This window comes from Propithecus coquereli, unplaced genomic scaffold, assembly GCF_000956105.1.
Source record: "Propithecus coquereli isolate 6110/MARCELLA unplaced genomic scaffold, Pcoq_1.0 Scaffold252, whole genome shotgun sequence".
Classification (NCBI taxonomy): domain Eukaryota; kingdom Metazoa; phylum Chordata; class Mammalia; order Primates; family Indriidae; genus Propithecus; species Propithecus coquereli.
In genome coordinates, this window is record NW_012148086.1 from 605,346 (window position 1) to 626,796 (window position 21,451).

The 21,451-nt window shown below is 39.6% G+C and overlaps 1 protein-coding gene across 1 annotated transcript in view; it reads right to left on the reverse strand.

Moving 5' to 3' along the window:
• Positions 1-21,451, reverse strand: part of ABCA13 (ATP-binding cassette, sub-family A (ABC1), member 13) — a 518,893-nt gene that overhangs the window by 293,291 nt on the left and 204,151 nt on the right. Inside the window, 4 exon segments of the mRNA XM_012646893.1 lie at positions 5,662-5,793; positions 7,624-7,693; positions 9,537-9,866; positions 17,037-17,151. Coding sequence (XP_012502347.1) covers positions 5,662-5,793; positions 7,624-7,693; positions 9,537-9,866; positions 17,037-17,151 — 647 coding nt within the window.

Sequence of the window (21,451 nt, forward strand, 5' to 3'; positions counted from 1 at the left end):
TTTTAGAGCTTTGATTTTTTATTCTAGAATAGACTCTGATTTTCCTTCCTAACTAAAGCAGGTAAAATGGTGGTACAATCACAAAGGGATAATATAAAAACCTACCACTCAAATTCTCTAAACAAAATGTAGAGATGGATGTTTGTGATTTGAAGGTGGCTTGAGGTCCTCCCAACCTTACTTCCTGTTGTGGGGTACAGAATCCCATCTGGCTGGGAATCCTAACCCATTTGAGTCCACAGAACACTTGTATGGCCCGACGAAAGAGTAATGATGTTCCTTGGAAAAGGTACATCCATGTGGATTTACAGGAGAATTAGAAAGTGAAATCAGTAGATCTTTGTCCCCAGCTGGATGTGGTAGGGTAAGAGCTGATTTTGAAATAGCTCAAATTTAATGTGCTGGGTAGAATTTCACCGTGAACAACACAATGGGGTTGCAGGCGTGGGTGCATGGAGACAGTGGGCTGAGGGTTTGACTTTCACCTGATGGGAGTCAGGGAATGAGGAGCCTGAATAAATGTAGGAACAGGAGGCAATGAAAAAACGAACAGGAGTTGATGGTTTCCCCAACTGAATATAGGTGAGTTCCAAATGTGGCAAACTACATCACAGCATGGCCCAGATGGCCAAGGTATTTCCAAAAGATTACCAAATTTGGTATTTAGATCTGCTGGTCCCCTGAAGAAAACAGCTTTTCTTTTTCTTCTGAGCCCCAAATTGACCTCATTTAGCTTTTAGGAAAAAAATCTGAAAAGTCACTGGCTTGGCTGATATTCCCCTGACTCCTACAATAGGGAATGACTCCACACTCTCCCCGACCCGGGGCGTTCTCACCATCACTCACCTTTCCTGCGCCGAGTTACCTTCCTCCATGAGCTCACCCCCAATTCCCTTTTCTTCCCTTCGAATATGACCTAGAAAGCGGACATTTCTGCACACCAGGCACCCACCTCAAGGCTCAGTCTCTTTTTTCAAATTGTGATAAAATATACATAACAATATTTACCATGTCAGTCATTTTTCCGTGTACGGTCAGTAGCATTAAGGACATTCACAACGTTGCACCGCCATCGCCACCACCCAGCTCCACAACATTTTCATCATCCCAAACAGAAGCTCTGTCCACAATAAACACTCTCTCTCCATTCCCCCTGCCGCAGCCCCTGGCAACCACCATTCTACTTTTTGTCTCTATGAATTTGACCACTCTAAGGATCTGATATAAGTGGAATTGTACAATATCTGTTGTTTCATGTCTGGGTTATTTTACTTAGCATAATGTCTTCAAGTTTCATCCATGCTACAGTATGTGTCAGAATTTCCTTCCTTTTGAAATCTGAATAATATTCCATGGTATGGATATACCCCATTTTGCTTATTCATTCATTGATTGATAGGTACTTGGGTTGCTTCCACCCTTTGGCTATTGTGAACACTGGACTATAAATATAGTATGTAATTATCTCTTCAAGACCTTGTTTTCAATTACTTTAGGGGTCAGTCCGACTGCTTCTTGCTCTTGCCAGAAGTCTCCTCTGGTGAAATCACTTTTCTATTTTGTCCTCCCCCAAAAGCTCATCCAGCCTCTCCAGACCTTCCCTGAGAAAGCCTGTGACCATGCTCACATCTCCACTCCGTCCCATTTGTCATGTCTCCCCTGTCCCAGAGCAGTGCTTTTGGAAATCTTTATCATTTGGCCAAGTGATTAATCACCAGCATCCAGAGTTGTTGGAGGCAGAAAGAATCAGAAAATTAATGAAAACGTCATCCTAAGGAGATCCAAGCATCCAAACAAGAGAAGCCACATCTGTCTGCAAGCTTAAGCTGCAATTTCATCATTGGAAGTGGGAGACAGAGCCAGAGAGCAGTAGCCTGAGAGATGCAGGGGTGGACGTGGACCCAACTATACAATGGAATACCACTCAGCCTTAGAAAGAAGGAAATCCTGCTGTTCGTGACAACCTGGACAAATCTGGGAACCTGAGGACATTATCCTAAGTGAAATAAGCCAGGCACAGAAAGACAAATATTAAAAACACATGATACCACTTACAGGAGGAATCTAAAATAGTCAAACTCATAGAAGCAGCGAGTGGAATGGTTGTAGCCAGGGCCTGGAGAAGGGGAACATGGGGAGATATTTGTCAAAGGGTACACAGTTCCAGGTACAGAAGATGAATAAGTCCCAAAGATCTGCCACAAAACATGGTGCTTACAGTTAACAGTACTGTATTGTACACTTACAAGTGTGACAAGATGGTAGGTCTTATGTTAAGTGTTCTTGAAAGAAAGAGAGAAAGGAAGAAAGGAAGGAAGGAAGGGAGGAAGGGAGGAAGGAAGGAAGAAGAGAAAGAAAAGAGAAGAGAAGGGAAGGGGAGGAGAAGGAAGGGAAGGCAAGAGAGAGAGGGAGAGGGAGATGAAGGGAGAAAGAAAGAGAAAGGAAAACTGCCTCTTACCTGCTTACAACACACCTACATTTTACTTATAGTTCTGTTTCTTCATTCCCTTCTAGGAAGAATAGAATGCAAAATCTCACATCTTTTCTTAAGGAAGAGTGGGAAGAAAAAATTATTCATCACCAAAACAATTAAATGAGATTCTTTCAGCCAACATCCTGCTGGTTTGCTCCCAAAACGTGTCTCTGTCCCTTCTATGTAGTTGTATGCCCTCCCCGCCAAAAAAATATTTTGGTTCTTTTTCTTTCAGTAAACTATTTGGCATTTTGAAAAAAATAAAACATACGGTCAATTTTTATAGTTTACTTGAATTACAGAAGAAATGCATTTTCAATGCAGAGAAATTAAAAACAGAGAAAACCACAACACACATAATTTCACATAAACTTCAAAAATTTGGTACATAGACCAAATTGTGTATGCTTTTTTAAAAAATTCTAAACTGAATATTGTTACATTGTATATCTTGTTTCATACACAGCTTTGGGTTCATGGCAGCATATGACCTACCTTACTCCACATCACTGTGTATTCCTATAAAATAGAATTTTCTGCTATGTTTCATTTTTTTTTTTAATGTTTCGTATTTTTTTTTTTTATTTCAGCAAATTATGGGTGTACATATGTTTAGGTTACGTGTGTTGCCCTTGGTTCCCCCCTCACCGAAGTCCGTGTTTCAAATATGTTATGTTTCATTTTTTTCCCCTATGGCTAGAGCTTTCATCTCAGCTAAACCTCTAGTCCACAACAAACAGCTCCAGGGACGCCAAGAGCTACCTGGCCATGCTGAGGCCGCATTGCCTCCCACCTGCACAGTCCCTGCTGAGCTGAGAACACAGATGCCCCAGGAGTCAGGAGTGGATGTCCCAGCTCCAGGGGCCCCAGCCCCTCAGCTGCATCTGTTAGCAGCGGAGGCTCACCAGGGTCCTGGATGGAGGTCCCTCTGTGTGTACCTTTTTCCCGTCTCCCCTCACCTCTCACAACGCCACGCAGCCCTCTCCCCTCTTGCTCCTACCATGTCAGTGTCTCCTCGGAGACTAGATCATTCTCACAGGCACACAGTTATGCCACCATCTTAAATAATAATAACCCTAATAATAATCATCATCATCAGACCCTAAAGCCCACTTCCGCTGCTCCACTGTATTCAAACTTCACTCAGTCCTGCTTCGAAAGCCCCAGAGTTGGAACAGAACTCTTTTTTGATCTCTCTCTCTCTCCTCTCCACCTCATCCCTTTTTCTCTTTTCTGAACTTTGCTCTCCCTGGACCAGGGCCTCCCTCTCTGCTCTGGCCCTACTCATCACGTTTCTCTGCCTGCAGTCTGGATGGAAGAATTCGCTCACATAGGGCTTTGGTCTATTGATTAGAATTCCACAGTAGGATGTGGGGGGACAGCCCCAACTGAATATCAATAGTTTCTTTGCTTTATATATGAAAATATTGTTCTGAGATCCTCCTGCCTCAGGTCCTGATGGTTGAGGGGGAATCAGATTATTCTGTGTCCTTGGACACATTTTATCTTCCTCTCAACATTGCGAAGGGTAGCACGTTTTTGTTCATTTTTGTCCTTGTAGGATTCTTTTCCTTGTCCTTGGAGTTCAAGACATCCAGCATTTTACATCTAGATAAAGGTTTCTTCTTATTTCGTGTGTTGTGCAGCAAGTGCTAACTCTGAAAATCCAGGCTTTTCTTCTCCTTGGCAAATGGTGGTTCCATTTTGCCTTTTGCTCCTCTCAGCGGCAGCAACTGTCTGTACGGTCCATGGCTGTCCATCACCTGCAGGCCAGATGTTGCCGCCGGCTCACCTCCATCCTGGGGACTTCCTTTGTCATGGTCCTCCACGTCTTGGATGCTCTGCTGATGTCAGGTTCTGCCTGTTTTGCTCATGACCTCTGTGTCACACATCTTAAATTGACATCACTCGTGTGTTTTATAACATTCCTTTCTTGTTGCTTAGCTTCTCTTCAATAGCCAACTGCCTCTCATCCAGTTTCCTTCAAACCTTGACCTTCTCAACTCACTTGTTTATATCTTGTTTCTTAGAATCCACTTTGTCTTAAATTTTATTCAAAGTGCCAAGACGATGCAATCTAAATTTTTAAAAAATCAATCGCATTTCCAATGTATGCTTTCTCTCTCTACCTCTTGAGGGTCCTATATTCCTACTTTAACATACAATAATCTTTTCAATGACCCACATTATTTTTATGTTTACCCATCCTTAAATGAGGCATGAGCTCTCCAAGTCTGGAATGTGTTTTTGCAAACACAATGAACTGGTTTTTTTCCTTCTATCCCTCCATTTTCATTTGTACATGATAGAATCTCTTTCTTTAGTTCTTAATTTTTAAAAGTTAGATGCCAGTTGCTTTGGAAAGTATAAGGCCCGAGTCACAAGTAATTTCAGCAAGAAAATATAATACCATCAAAGTGTTATTTCTAAATAATAAAATAAACATTTTTTAAAGTGCTATTTCTGCTTCGTTATGGCCTGAACCAAAACGGTAAAGGTACGCTACCTCTGTCCCTACTAACACAGCAGGGAAAATCCTTTATCATTAGTGGCCCTCCCTGCAATCCGTACACTCATTCCCAGACCTCCAGGATGTGTCTGTCACACCAGGGAAGAAGCAAGCCACATCACATCCGGAGAAACCACATACCTGGGACACCATTGACAGCCCTGGGTTTGGAGGCCGCCCCACCCCAAACCCACCCAGTCCAGCTGCCATCGGGCTCTCCCTGCTTCTCTCCCAGTTCCGCTTAGCTTCTGCCGTCTGTCCGAGGTGCCCTGAGCTCCCTTGAGCTCCTCGCCCATGCTCTTTGTTGCCTAGGGGGCCCCAGGCCCTCCTTCCCTCACCCCCTCATATCCACCTTCCCCAAACACTTGATCTTGGGAATCAGGATCTTTTCTCTGTAATGAACAGAAGGCCACTTTTGGGGGAGACTTGTGGTGGGCTGAGCGGGTTGTCATACGCATGCCACCCTGGCTAACCCCTCCTGTGGCCTTTGACCTTTCACCCTGGATGCAGAAACACCACGTTTTCCTCAAATATTCACAGCTCCTTTAAAAATATGTCCTAAGACTTCCCTTTCTGTTGTCTTCCTTAAGGAATAAACAATTATTCTGATATTCAGGTATATTGGTTGAAACTGTTTTTAAAGTTTATTTTGTTATCTTATAAAGTGCAAAATTCTTACCAGGAATCAAGTTACTGAAGTACCATCCACACAAAAAATAAAGGCTTGAATCAAACAGAATCATCCAGCAAACCCAGCCAAATGTCATGCCCCCTTGTTCTGGAGCCTGGTACATATTATTCCACTGAATCCCTGGCAGGAAGAAAAAGGTCAGAGTTAGAACTGTGCATCCTCTTTTACTGCAGATTTTGGTGAGATGAATTCATTAACTCTAGAAGCTCCAGTAAAGCTGAATACAGATAAAACAAAAGGAAGGTCAATACCATTGGCCACAACTCTCCAAAGGAAACATTAACTTGTATAATCTTATATCTATTTCAATGATATCAGGTGGAATGACCATTAATGACATTCAAATATCTAACATTCGAACATTTTTAAAGATCACTTTACTTATATCTAGTTTTATTTACCCAACTAAAAAAGACTTCATATTTTGGAAAAATAAGCATATTTTTTTAAAAAGATAAAGAAGGCTCCTTGAGAACCCAAACTCTGAATTATATAACTCTCTCTACTTTTAGAAAATATCTAAATAGTATATATAAGGTCTAGGGTGAGAAAGAATCATTATTTTCTGACAATATGTTTGTGCTTTATTGCTGGATTAAAATATAATTTAAGAAAAATATCCCCTTTTCTAAATTTCCCTAGTGCTAGGCTCAAGCTCATTAAATTACATGTTTTAATCATCGAGTACTTGTTGGAATTTGGAGTAAAATATTCAAATGGTCTAACACTGTCCATTTTTCTTTTTTATCTTCTTGATCCAATTTATTTTAGAGATTGGGTTGAGGAATACAAAAGAAATCATTCAGGATTACTCATCTGGTAAAGGACATTTAAATATGTTCTACAGAAAAAGTCTAAGAACTCTAAGACCAGTGCAAATTAACGGGTTAACACAACAATAGCTGGAGCTGAGTTTGACTTATGGCATATGTTTTTCCTGTGTTTACAAAACACATCCCAAAAACCATATAAACATGTAAGAAATACATGTCTGTTCTAGTTTAGGATTTTAGTTGTCAAAATCTCAATATAAGTGAAAAATGCTGCCAACAATTTTTTAAATCATTTTAAGCCGTATCATGGAAAAATGGAGGGGATCATTGTGCTCTAGTCTGTGTTGGTTAGACCTATTTCTGGATCCTGACATTCAGGAAGGCTCTAGAAGATATAGGGGCAAAGATGAGAGCCGACAAATATGTGGACAGTTGTCATGTGAAAGAGGGAATTAGGAAGAAGGAACTAAAAAACTGGGACCCGGGAAGATGGATCCAAGTTCAATAATAGTGTAACACTGTAGTCCCAAACTCCCAGGCCGCAGACCAGTACCGGTACACAGCCTGTTAGGAACAGGGCCACATCACTGTCTGAGCTCTGTCTCCCCACCCGCAACGCTGTCCATGAAAAAATTGTCTTCCATGAAACTTAGGAACCAGGCTGTACAGTAGGAGGTGAGCAGCAGGTGAGTAAGCAAAGCTTCACCTGTATTTACAGCCGCTCCCCATCACTCGCATCACCCCCTGAGCTCCGCCTTCCTCCTACCCTGTCCATGGTAAAATTGTCCTTTATTAAAGCAGTCCCTGGTGCCAAAAAGGTTGGGGACCACTGGTCTAACAGATGGTTGTGTATGGACTCCTTATTCTTGGAAGAATTCTGCAGGTCCTGAAGTTGACCTCATGCCAGGGGTGTTATAAAGAAGACCCAATCATTGGCTGGGTGGCTGACCTGGAAAGCATCTGAAGCAAAGGATGCCATGATCACTCTTGGTTGTTCTCAAACCTGGGGAAGCTAGATGGTGGGAGGTGTTTGCATCAGCAAAACCAAATATCCATAGCTCATTCCAAATCTTCCACTTGGTAATGAAGACTTTCTACTGTATTGCTTGCAACATAAATATAAATTTCCCAAAACGTGAGTCACTCAGAGTCACTTTTTATAAATGTATTCTCTTACCTGCCTCTTGTCCTTCCAAGAATGTAATGAAAAATACTCCTTGTCCAAAGGCAGTTGTTGAGAGGAAACACTACCCACAGATTGATGGAGTGAGGAGAAAAACAGCACATTAGTGTTAGACTGGAACCGCAGAAAACCCGCAACACTAAATTCACAGAGAAGCTGCGACACCTTTTGATGCTGATGTCAAACCATTGCTTCAGGCAGTGATTTAAATATTTGAACCTGAAAGACTGAGCAGAATGTCAGCCCACTCTGAAAAGCATGATAACAAGCTAGTTTTTAACGTTAAAGGGAATTATTTCTCTTTACTACAAGGTTTGAAGTGTCATAAATCCAATGCACTGTATATAGAAATGTGTAACACAAAACAGTGGAAAATGGAATACAGCAATTTACTGTTTTTTATTATTAAGCGAATGCCCTGGAGCACACTGCAGGCAGACTGGTGGAATGTATACGCTATTCTACACCAGAAAGACAGTGCATTGAGAAAAAATGTTATTCTATCTCCAGTAGAGAGGTCCTATGCCAGGAAGAAAAAAGCCCATTGAAAAAGTATCTTATATTTAAAATTACAATGTACCAGAGTTAGATTTTTTTCTTTGCTAGAAAACATTTGAATATGCAAAAAGAATATCAAATTTTATATGCATAGAACCCTTAAATATAAGGACTGAAGTAAAAACAAAAACAACAACATTTAATAATCAGGCCAGATCACAGATGATTCCTTTCCTACGTGTAAAGAGTGTGTGAGGGAGGGACACCCAATGGTCCCACTTGGGTTAATTATTCTAAAAATGCCTAATTAACACTCACACAAAATGATTGGTTCTCAGTTATTACAGGTGTTACATAAGCTAATTAAAACTGATGAACACATATCAATGGACAAAATACTGATGGAATTTACTTGCTTTTTCATTATGCATAAGTATCACCATATACACGCAACATAGATATGGTTTATTGAAGAAAAATCATTTGGCTTCCACAGAAATATTTTACTCTAAGGCTTTAAATAAGCAGAAAAGGTGACCCGTTCCCAGTGAGTGGGTGATAACACTGTGGCTGTCATGAGATCTGTGCTGGACGAACTGGCTTTTAAAGGCCTTTAAATATCCCTCGGCAGCCTTGTGACGCTAAGTCTCCCTGACCCCGCCCCAAGGTCTCCCTTAGTAATTTCAGCCCTAAGTCCCAACAGACTGATACTCGGGGAAGTTACCTGACCTGCTGACCAAAGTAGTCTTGAGTGTAATGCAAATGTTTATAGCTATGCCACCGGCTCTGTGAAAGGGGCCATTTTCATAGTGAGTTGTTCATCCCTCCTTCAATGACTGAGTTTCCACTATGTGTCAGGCACGTGCTTGCCAGGAAATAGTCATAAAAGAATGAATACATTTCTATCTTCTGCATATTTTATGTAATGGACCCAAAAGTATTGTCATACATTTTCAGGAGGTACATTTTAAATGGATGAGCAACTCCGACATTGCTAAGGAAGAGATTTTTCCACTTAATGTGATGTAATTCATGGTGCTTCAAGAAAAATGCTTATTTTTTACTTCAAAAATAGCTTTAGAAATCTATTTCTTGCCATGCATGAAACAAAGAGAAACTAAAGTTATATGCTTCCTTAAGGTTGCTGCTGATTTCCCAGAGTCTGCAAAGAGTCCCCATTCCATAAAAAATGGCAATTCTCAATGCACTGCCATCCAGCAAAACCACTGTAATTTCAGTGAACTACAGCTGCAAGGTTCGCATCCGTGGGTAGGATAAAGACAGTAGAGATCGGAAAGCCCATGGAGCTCTGAACGTGATAAATTAAAAAGTTGAGGGTAGTGGTTCTGATTTGTTGGAGGTGTGGCAGTTTTATTTTATTTTGCCTTTTTAGAAAACAACTCACTTACCAGAAATGTCTGAACGACAAAACTCAGTTGGTTATGTAGGACCAACAGAACTATGTAGGGCAGAAAGCTGATCATGTACGCCAGGCTGGTACAAAGGGCTGCTGTGTTGGCTTGGCTGAAAAATGCACTCAAGAAGTAACTCAGCATGACAATCGACACCCCAAAATCCAAGAGAAAGAGGAAGATAATAAAGGCGTTGCTATGCGCAAAGATGCCACTTATTTTCAGAATGGTGGCCAGAGCGGCACTGCTTATGGTCAGCACAGCCATGTTCTCCAGAAACCAGGCCAGGAAATTGATCGCTGGGTGCACGCCCATCATCTGCATGTACTGTCAAGAGAGAAAACCCGGAGTCACCACAGCAGCGGATACTTCAGGAAGAACAGGTCAGGTGGGGGGAGAGAGAGAGGTAAAGGAGCATTGCTTGTAAAGTCAGCCCTGCATAGGGCGGTGGAAAGGACATGGCCCTCTAGAGCTCTGCATTTGATTCCCATGGGCACCTTAGGTCGTTCACCACTTTTGGGGAGAGAGGACTGAGACTAGGAGATGTTAAAATCATCTCACTGGCAAGAACACACAGCAGGAATCAGTAGGAGCACGTATCTTAGACCTCGGGCTTGGTCAACTGCAGTCTCATTGTGTTTTCACGTTTATTTGGAGTTCATTGTTTCTGTTTTAATTTTTGTTTTTTGATTTTCAATTTGTCTGTGTTGGGTTTTTTCTTTTTTTTAATAAAGACAGAAAAACAAATCAGAAATACTGGTCCTTGAGCTCTTCAGTTTGGAGAGCCATTGCATGCCTCTGAAGATGCGCTTTGCAGAATAACCCTGTTCAAAGTAATAAAATAAAATTAATTCATTCACTAAACCTACCATTTGCTCATCTATCACACCATGATATCCTTGAGTATGAGGCTGATTATTGTGATTTGAGGACAGTTGGTTCTGAAGCGTGCAGCCTGGGTTACCCCTGGTCAGTTATAGCCCAACAAGCCCAACATTCACCAGATACCTGTGCTGAGGGGCTAACCTGAGTCCGGGAAGAAACGCGTAAGTCTATAAGTAAACGGGTTGTAAATAGGTAAATAACATACAGAACAGTAATGCAAGTTCTATGCAGTGCTTGCAAAATTAAATCACAAGCACATTTTATTTTACCACACTGTTTCTTCACTTTAATAAATATAAAATAAGTAAACAGTGCACATCCATTGCCCATGGCTTCACCTTTCTACAGGAATAGACGGGGAGTCAGGTCTTTACCAGATACTTTTACAAACTTTCATTCTTAAAAGCATGTCTGATACTTTCAAGTTTTAACAATATTAGGACAAAAATACCAAGGCTTTACATGAAAAATTCTTTTATTTTCCCATTTTTTTAATTTCAAAATATTAAGAGGGTACAAGTGTTTTTGTTTCATGGATACCTTATATAATGCTTAAGTCAGGGCTTTTAATGTGCCCATCACCAGAATAGTGTTCATTATACCCCACAGGTAAGTTTTTACTCCTCATCCCCTCTCATCTTCCTTCTTGGTTTCCAATGTCCTTTCCATCTCTCTGTGCCCATGAGTGCCCATCATTTAGCTCCCAATTACGAGACAGAACATGTGGTGTTTGTCCACTCCTGAGATACTTCACTTAGGATAATGATCTCCAGTTCCATCCAAGTTGCTGTGAAAGACATTATTTCATTTCTTTTTATGGCTGAGTAGTACTCCATGGTGTATATATGCCACATTTTCTTTATCCACTCATGAATTGATGGGCACTTACCTTGATTCCACATATTTGCAATTGTGCTGCAATACACATTGGAGTGCAGGTGTCTTTTTGATAAAATGATTTCTTTTTCTTTGGGTAGATACCCAGTAGTGGGATTGCTGGATAGGATGGTAAGTCTGCATTTTTTTCTGTAAGGAATCTCCATACTGTTTTCCATAGAGGTTGTACTAACTTGCAGTCCCACCAACAATGCATAAGCTCTCCTTTCTCTCTGCATCCATGCCAGCATCTATTGTTTTCTGACTTTTTAATAATGACCATTCTGACAGGGATAAGGTGGTATCTCATTGTGGTTTTATTAATAATTTGCATTTCCCCAATAATTAGTGATGTTGACTATTTTTTCATATTATTTTAAGCCATTTGTCTATCTTCTTTTGAAAAATTTCTGTTCATGTCTTTTGTCCACTTTTTAATGGGGTTGTTTGTTTTTTTCATGCTGCTTTGTTTGAGTTTTGGGTAGATTCTGGACATCAGCCCTTTTATCAGATGTATAGATTGTGAATATTTTCTTCCATTCTATAGGTTGTCTATTAATTCTGTTGATTGTTACTTTTGCTATGCAGAAGTTTTTTAATTTAATCAAGTCCCATTTATTTATTTTATTGTTGCTGTTGTTGTTGTATTTGCCTTTGGAGCTTTCGTCATAAATTCTTTGCCTAAGCCAATATCTAGAAGAGATTTTCCTACATTTTCTTCTAGAATTTTTATGGTTTCATTCCTTACATTTAAGTCTCCTTAAACCTCTTTGCTTAAATATATTCCCAGGTATTTTATTTTCTTTGCAGCTATTGTAAATTGTATTGAGTCTTTATTTGATACTTACCTTAACTATAATATTATTAGTACATAGAAATGCTACTGATTTTTGTACAGTGATGTCGTATCCTGAGACTTTGCTGACTTTATTTATCAATTCCAGGAGACTCTTGGTGGAGTCTTTGTGGTTTTCTAAATTTAAGATAATATGGTCAGCAAACAGGGATAGTTTGACCTTTTCTTTCCCAATATGGATACCCTTTGTTTCTTTCTCTTGATTGATTGCTCTGGCTAGGACTTTCAGTACTATGCTGAATAGAAGTGGTGACAGTGGGCACCCTTGTCTTGTTGCAGTTCTTAGGGAGAATGCTTTCGACTTTTCCCCACTCAGTGTGATGTTGGCTGTGGGTTTGTCATACATGGCTTTTATAATTCTGAGATATGTTCCTTCTGTGCCTACTTTGTTGAGGATATTTATCATAAAAGGGTACTGCATTATATTGAATACCTTTTCTGCATCTATTGAGATAATCATATGGTCTTTGTTTTTGCTTCTGTTTATGTAGTGGATCACATTTATTGACTTGCATATGTTAAATCATCCTTTCTTCCTTAGGATGAAACCCACTTGATCATGGTGAATTATCTTTTTAATAGGTTGTTGAATTCAGTTTGTTAGTATTTTGTTGAGGATCTTTGCATCTATGTTCATAAGGAATATAGGTCTGTAGTTTTCCTTTTTGTTATTTCCTTTTCCACTTTTGGTATCAAGGTGATACTGGCTTCATAGAATGAGGAGGATTCCCTTCTTCTCAATGTTATGAAGTAATTTCTGTAGGATAGGTATGAGTTCTTCTTTGTAGGTCTTGTAGAATTTGGCTATCAATCTTTCTAGTCCAGGGCCTTTTGCTGGGAGATTTTTTTACTAATGCTTTAGTCTTGCTGCTTATTATTGGTGTGTTCAGGATTTCTAGTTCTTCCTAATTGAATCCTAGAAGGTTGTATATTTCCAGGAATTTATCTATTTGCTTTACATATTCCAGTTTTTACGTGTAGAGGTTTTCACAGTATTCACAGGTGATATTTTATATTTCTGTAGTATCAGTTGTAATGTCTCCTTTTTCATTTCTGATTGAGGTTATTTGAATCCTTTCTATTTTCTTTCTGTTTAATCTGGCTAGTGGCCTATCAATTTTGTCTATGTATTCAATGAGCTAACTTTCTTTTGGTTGATCCTTTCTTTTTTGGTTTCCATTTTGTTTAGTTTTGCTCTAAGCTTTGTTATTTATTTTCTTCTGCTGGCTTTGGGTTTGGTTTCCTCTTCTTTTTCAAATTCCTTGAGATGTGCCGTTAAGTTTTAATTTGTGATCTTTCTGTCTTATTGATGTAGGCATTTAAGGCTATGAACTTTCTGCTTAGGACTGCCTTTGTCATATCCCATAGATTTTGAAAGCTGTGTCTCATTTGTATTTTATTCAAGGAAAATTTTGATTTTATTTTAATGTTACCATTGACCCAAGGATCATTTAGCAGCAGTTTGCCTAATTTCCGTGACTTTGTGAAGATTTGAGTGTTTCTCTTGGAATTGATTTCTAGTTTTATTCCACTGTGGTCTGAGAAGGTACATGGTATTATTTTGATTTTCTTAAATTTGCTGAGACTTGTTTTGTGGCCTAAGATATGATCAATCTTGGAAAATGTCCCATGTGCTGATGAGAAGAATGTATATTCCATAGGTTTTAGGTAGAATGTTCTGTAAATATCTGTTAGGTCCACTTGTTCTAAAGTCCCATTTAAGTCCAGTGGTTCTTTATTGATTTTCTGCTTTGATGATCTGTTCAGTTCTGCCAGTGGTGTGTTGATGATCCCAGTAATCATGATGCAACTGTTTATTTCTTTGCTTAGATCTAGTATAGTTTGCTTTATGAATCTGGGAGCTCCTAAGTTAGGTGCATCTATATTTATAATTGTTATGTCTTCTTGTTGAATTGATCCTTTTACCATTACATAATGACTATCCTTGTCTTTTTTCTTTTTACCATTGTTACTTTAAAGTCTATTTTATCTCTTATGAGAATTACTACACCTGCTCACTTTTGGTTTCCATTTGCATGGAATATTTTTCCCTCCTTTTACCTTGAGTCTGCATAGCCCTTGTGAGTTAAATGTATTTCTTGAGGCAGCATATAATTGGAATGTGTTTATTCATCCATTCAGCTAGTCTATGTCATTTAAGTATGGCATTCAGACTGTTCACATTCAGTATTCGTATTGATATGTGGGTTACTGTTCTGTTTATCATGTTGGATGATACCTTGTGGTTTTGTTTTCTGTTTTGCGCTATTGTTTTATTAGAGCTGTGAGCTTTAACTTTTGGGTGTTTTTACACTGGTGGATATCTATTGTGCTGTTCCAAGTATAATACAGTTCTAAGTATTTCCTGTAGGGCAGAGATCTAGTAGTAACAAATTCCCTTAGTGTTTGTTTATCTGGAAAGTACTTTATTTCTCCATCATTTAAGAAGCTTAGTTCCTTAAAATTCTTGGGTGGCAGTTGATCTGTTTAAGAAGACTAAAAATGTGTCCCCAATCCCTTCTGGCTTATAATTGTCTCCACTAAAAAGTCTGCCATTAGCTGATGGGTTTTCCTTTGTAGGTTAGTTGTGACTTTCATCTTGCATGCTGTAGAATTTTCTCCTTCATTGTAACTTTGGCTAAGTTAATGACTATGTGTCTTGGAGGTGACCTATTTTCTATAAATCTTCCTGGTTTTTGATGACCATCTTGTATCTGGATATCTGAATCTCCAATGATACCAGGGAAATTTTCATTAATAATTTCTCAGATAAGTTTTCCATGCTTTTCGCTTTTCATCTTCTCCCTCAGGGATATCAATAATTCTTATATTGGCCCACTTTGAATAGTCCCATACTTCTCTGAGTAATTGTTCATTCTTCTTTATTGTTTATTCTACAGTATTGTTTGACTGACTGGGTTAGTTACAAAGCCCTGCCATCAAGCTCTGAAATTTCTTCTGCTTGATCTAGCCTATTGTTGAAGCTTTCTGCTATATTTCAAAATTCCCTAAATGACTCTTTCATTTCTATATGTTCTATCTTTTCTTATGTTTTCTATCTCTTTAGTGAGATTTTCATTTTTTTAATTCATGTCCTAAAAAAATTTTTTGTCTTCTTTGTGTTGGTTTTCAACTTTCTCTTCAATCCCATTCATCTTACTTGCCATCCACATTCTGAATTCCATCTCTTATATTTTGACAATTTTTTTTAGCTTGGGGTCCATTGCTGAAGACCTTTTGTGATTCTTTGGGGCTGTCAAAACAGCTTATTTTTTCATGTTGCCAGAGTTCTTATTCTGGTTCCTTCTCACCTGAAACCTCTTCTCTCAGCTCAAGACAGATAAGCTTACAGTGCACCTGTTCTCCTCTGCCAGATACTCTCTGACTTAGTGCAAAGAAGGCAAGGTCCCTGGGTGGTTCACATGTGTTCTACTCTGGAAGGCCAATCCAGCATGAGATGGGCAGAACTGTGAGCATTTAACATTGTTTCTCTCCTGCCTCACCCTTCCCCTGTGGTTGTCACTGGAGGTCCCCCTGGGCATTGCAGAGTGAATGAATGCCCCACCTAGTTCTGTCAGCAGTGATGATTATCAGCCTGGGCCAGCTTGAGAGCTGCTCCACTCAGATCCATGTGTGGTGGCATTTGTTGCCCTGTGTGACTTGAGTATAGACCTATTTGTGCCCTCCAGTGGTGGTGCTTCATGGCCTATGCCAACTTGAGGGCTGCCCCACTCAGATCTGCAGACAGCAGCATTTGTTGGCCAGTTTCTGACTTAAGCACAGCCTTTCCCATGACTGCAGGTAATGCTGATTGTCAGCTTGCACTGGCTTGAGAGCCCTCCGGGTTAGATCTGCAGGTGGTGGCATTTCTTGGCTGGGCTCCAGCTTGAGCATATCCCTGCCCACATTGACAGGGTGCAGTGATTGTCCAGGACCCCAGTGACAGTGGGGGCATGTAGCTCCTGCCCACAAGACTCATGAGAGTGCCTGGCTTCCCCACTCCCTCCCTCCACCAGACTAGCAAGGGTAATAGGGAGGCAGCAACAATGGATCTGGCTCCAGCATAGAGGCAGTGCTCTGGGTCTAGGATTTTAAAATGGCGCCAGCCTCAATGCCCAGGGTTTGTGAGCCAGTGGGTCACCACTGTGGCATCTTTCCAGAGCCATGCTGCTGTGCAGTCTCCAGATAGCACCCTATGTCAGTCCTGTGGTTTTCCGCAGGAGAGGGTCCCTCCTATAGCTTGGATAGGAATGATCGTCGGGGGAGTGTGGAGCCCCAGGATTCTCCCCTCTGTGCCTTCCCCACATGTGTGCCCATTTTCCCTGTACACATCCAAAACGCAGAGCAGGTCACCCCTCTTCCTTCTCCTTCACTTTGGGTGTCTCCTGTCTCCTCTCTTTAGATTCACAATACTCTCTCTTAGATGATTGATCCGAAGGTGGATATCCATTCACCACCTTCAGTCCTCTCCGTAAGAGTGGCATGTGTAGGCTGCTTCCAGTCCACCATCTTGGCCCCCTCCCTCTACATAGAGAATTCTAACCGTAAATTAAGATGGAAAATCTGCCCTTAGGTTTTTCTGGGTTTTATAAAAATTGCTGAATGGGCAACATTGGCTTTGTTCTTTCAATCTCATGTCATTATTCTTTGGTTCTATTTCATCTCAATAGAAAATATCTGTTAAACTCTGGCAGTACTTCAGACTTTAACATAAAATTATTTTCCTGGGCCAGGGACTCCATTGGACTGTACACAGGAACCCCAACAGAGGAGAGGGAGGGCACAACAGAGAGGCTCAGGTCAGTTATGGAACAAGATCCATTTCCAAAGACCCCAGCCTGCCCCTCCTTGTCTGCCAAACAGGGTATAAGTCTATTTACCTCTTCTATCTGGATCTCCCGCTCATAAACCAGCTTTCGGACCATACTGGCTACAGACACCATCCAAGTCAGCATCATTATCAGTGGAAAAAAGAAACCAATGTTGTTCAGGAATCTGTAAGGGCAGAATTTAGTCAGCATTCAAGGGCAAGCAAAATGAATCTACTAATAGCCATGCACACGATAAGTCCTGCACCTGCACATGCTTTTTTACATTTTTCTTATGAGTTAGAAAGCACTTTTAGGAGTGACATCTCCTTTAGCTATTTCTACAGGCCTGTGACTTAGGCAGGAGAGTTGTGATTGGTGTGTTGATTCTGTGGGTGTATGAACTCACACAGGAACCCACGAAGTAGACACAACTGGTTCAAGGTACCTCAGGTAGCCATAGCCCAACCTTAATCCTCTCTGACATCTGCCATAGGCAAAGCAGGTGAGAGGAAGGAAACAGGTCATTAGTCCATGACTATAATTTTCCCCACTTAATCAGGGTCATTATGCATCTTCAATTATTAATATCAATTGCTTCTTTTCTATTTCACCAACCCTCACATTTTAACCCACTCTATCTCAGCTCCATTTCTAATACACACTTGGAATTACTGTTATCTAGGGCATCAATGACAGTCATGTCTCTAAATACAGTGGGAATTTTTCAGTCGCTCTCCTTCTTGACTTCTCAGCCATGTTTGATGTCATTGTCCATTCCCTCCTCATTTCTCTTCCCTTACCTTCCAGAACAACTCCTGACTGTATGCCCACTGCTTGGCAACTTCTCATTCACCCGCCTTGAAATATGAGCATTTTCACCCTAACCTGGACCCTCTGTCTTCTCACTTCATACTCTCTGAGCATTAAATCCATATATTAATTATTTTATTCACCAACCAAATGTGCAAGCATGTTATTGGGCTTGTGATATGTGGATGAGTCAAACAGAAAAACGTCTTACCATTAAAGGATCGTCCATTCTAGTGGCGGGGGGGGGGGCGCATAAACAAACCAATAAGCAAAGAGATTGCTATGTCCCCACTGAAACTCATGGTGAATTTTAATTGCCAGTGTAATAGTATTGAGAGGTAGTAGGGACTTTAAGAGGTGTTTGGGTCATGGGGCTCCAGCCTCATGAATGACTTAATGCAGTTCTCTTGAGACTGGGTTAGTTCCCAAGGCACCAGGTCAATTCTTGTGAGATCTGGTTGTCATAACGTCAGTCTGCTCTTGTATTTGGTCTCTTTGTGTACACCTGCTTCCCTTTCCACTTTCCACCATGAGTTGAAACAGCACGAGGCCCTCCCAGAAGCCAACTAGATACGCTGCCCGATCTTGGACTTTCTAGCCACTAGAATCATGGGCCAAATAAACTTCTTTTCTTTTTAAATTACCCATTCTTGGATATTCTGTTATAGCAACACAAAAAGTACTAAGACAGAGACATATAATGTCAAGTAGTGCTAAGTGCCATAAGGACAAAAGAACCATCTTGAGCAACAGTGAGAAGGGATGCTATTTCAGACAGGACGGTTAGCTGATCTGACTGTGGAAGAAAAATCCAAGCAGAGAGCAGATAAAGTAAGGAAATGAGTCATAAGGGTATCTGAAGGAAGACTGCTCCAGGCAAAAGAGCAGCAAGTGCAAGGGCCGGAGGTGGAAGCATGCTGTCTACTTCAGGAGTGGGCAAGGCCTTTGTGGGTTAGCAGAACATGGAGTCGGAGCATAGCTGGGGCCAGAACACGCAAGGGTTTTGCATGTCAGGGTGAGTTCTAATTCTTAGTCAATGGACAAGAAGATACATTGTAAAGATTTTTAGAGGGGGAAAGGAATAGAGAAAGGTGGCATAATCAGGTGTATATATTTTTTAAAGACCACTGAATGCATGTAGACAATGCCTCCCCACTGTGCTTTCTCTCCCTGTCAAAGGCCTGCCTCATAGTAGAAGTCAAATATTTGTCAATGAGTACATGAATGTATAAAAAAGAAAAGAAAATTAATCTCTTTGTTTTCACGCACTTCTCTGCTTAAGACAACTGTTATGAGCTGTCAACTTGGTGAATCATGTTTTAAAGTTAAAAATGGTTAACTTGTATGTTAACCATATGTTATACAGTGACTGTTTGCAGAGGGCAGAGTGTTTTAAATTTTCAGTTTTGTGACTTTCTGGGTTTTTTTTTTTTTTTAATCACTTTATTTTTTTGTAGTTCTCAGAACAGGTAGAAATCTATGAAATGGTAGTGCCATAAACTCTGTCAACTTGTATATCCAGCAAATGCCATCTGTTCTCCTAGAGTAACACAATTTACCACAGAGATGAAGCATAGATCAGCTGTAAAGTTAAAAGAAATTAATGCTGAGTTTATTTGGGGGGTCAAAAGTTTGTCTATTTGTTTGTGAATTTCCCCTTTTTTACTTAATGGCAATGGAATTGATGGCTATTAAATATTCTTGCAGTAACTGAATCTTACAAAAGAGCCAGTAAGTATCATGCACAAATATTACATAAGTTTGCACTCTAGGCTATCACCTCCTAAGTCATGTTGGGTCAAAATTCTGTAATACTTGTGTGTCCTGTGGATCTCTTGAAGAAAGCTTTTACCTTTACAAAGGAGAGAGTCATGAGAGGCTTGGAATTGGATCAACCCAGCTCTGATATTCTTGGAACAACTCTCTCAGATCCAAAAGAATATTCAGGCACTTTGCACAAACATGTTTTACTGATAAACTGGTGGAAATTTAATACAATAAGAAATCGGAGATGAGAGATTACAAGACAAGGCTATGTAACTCAGTCTTTTTCTTATCTGCTCCTGGAAAGTAGTTCAAAATCAACAAGAGAAGAAAAAATATATACTTTCCAATTTTGATAAATATTTGAAAGAGACATCCAAGTATTTGAAAAGGCTACCAAAAAAAATCAAGTTCATGTGGGAGTCACACAAAACTGTAAAAAGGAGAGATGTCAGTAATAAAACCCCACCCTCCACAGATCTCAGAATGCACCATCAAAAATAAACTTCTTACAGGCAAGCAGCGTACTCTGAGGGGCAAAATATGTACAACAGCATGTGTCAAGTGGGCGTCAAGCTGGTGTTAAATTGGATAGTGTGATACTGCTTCCATCCCCTTACTCGTTATTGGTGTGCTCAGGCTTTCTATAATAATTCTTCACGGTTCAATCTTGGTAAGTTGTATGCGTCCAAAAATTTATCCATTTCTTCGATGTTTTCCAATTTGTCAAAACATAGTTGTTTATAATAGTCTCTAATGATCCTTTGTATTTCTGTGGCATCAGTTATAATGTGTCTTTTTTTGCTTCTGATTTTATTTGTTTGGGTCTTCTCTCTTTTTTTCTTAGTCTAGCTAAAGGTTTGCCAATTGTGTTTACTTTTTCAAAAAGCAACTTTTTGTTTTGTTGACTTTTTTATTATTTTTAGTCTCAATTTCATTTATTTTTGCTTTAATAAGAAGTTGCCCATCAAAGAATAGCCCAAGACCTGATGGCTTCATTGCTAAATTCTACAAAACATTTAAAGAAGAACTAATACCAATTCTACTCTAATGATTCCAAAAAATTGAAGAGGAGAAAATACTTCCAAACTCATTCTATGAGGCCAGCAATAGTCTTATGCCAAAACCAGACATGGATATAACAACAACAACAAAAAAACTACAGGCCAATATCCCTGATGAAAATAAATGCAAAAATCCTCAAAAAAATACTAACAAACCAAATTCAACAATACATTAAAAAGATTATTCACCATCATCAAATGAAATTTATCTTAGAGATGCAAGTATAGTTCAACATATGCAAATTAATAAACATGATGCAACATATTAATAAAATCAAGAACAAAAACCATATGATTATTTCAATAGATGCTGAAAAGCATCTATTTGTTAAAATTCAACATTCTTTCACAATGAAAACTCTCAATAAACGGGGTATAGAAGAAACATACCTCAAAGCAAAAAAGGCCATATATGACAAACTCATAGCTAATGCCATACTGAACAGGGAAAAATTGAAAACCTTTCTTTTAAGATCTGGAACAAGACAAGGATAACTGCTTTTATCACTTTTATTTAACAAGATACTGGAAGTCCTAGCCAGAGCAATATGCCAAGAGAAAGAAATAAAGGGCATCTGAATTAGAAAAGAAGATTCTTTTCTTTGATTTGAAAAAGTCAAATTATCTTTGTTTGCAGGTGACATGATTTTATATTTAGAAAAACCTAAAGACTTCACCAAAAAACTACTAGATACGATAAACAAATTCAGTAATGCTACAGAATACAAAATCAATATACAAAAATCAGTAGCACTTCTATACAACAAACAATCTGAAAAAAAATTCAAGAAAGCAATCCATTTACAATAGCTACAAAGAAATACCAAGAATAAATTTAACCCAAGA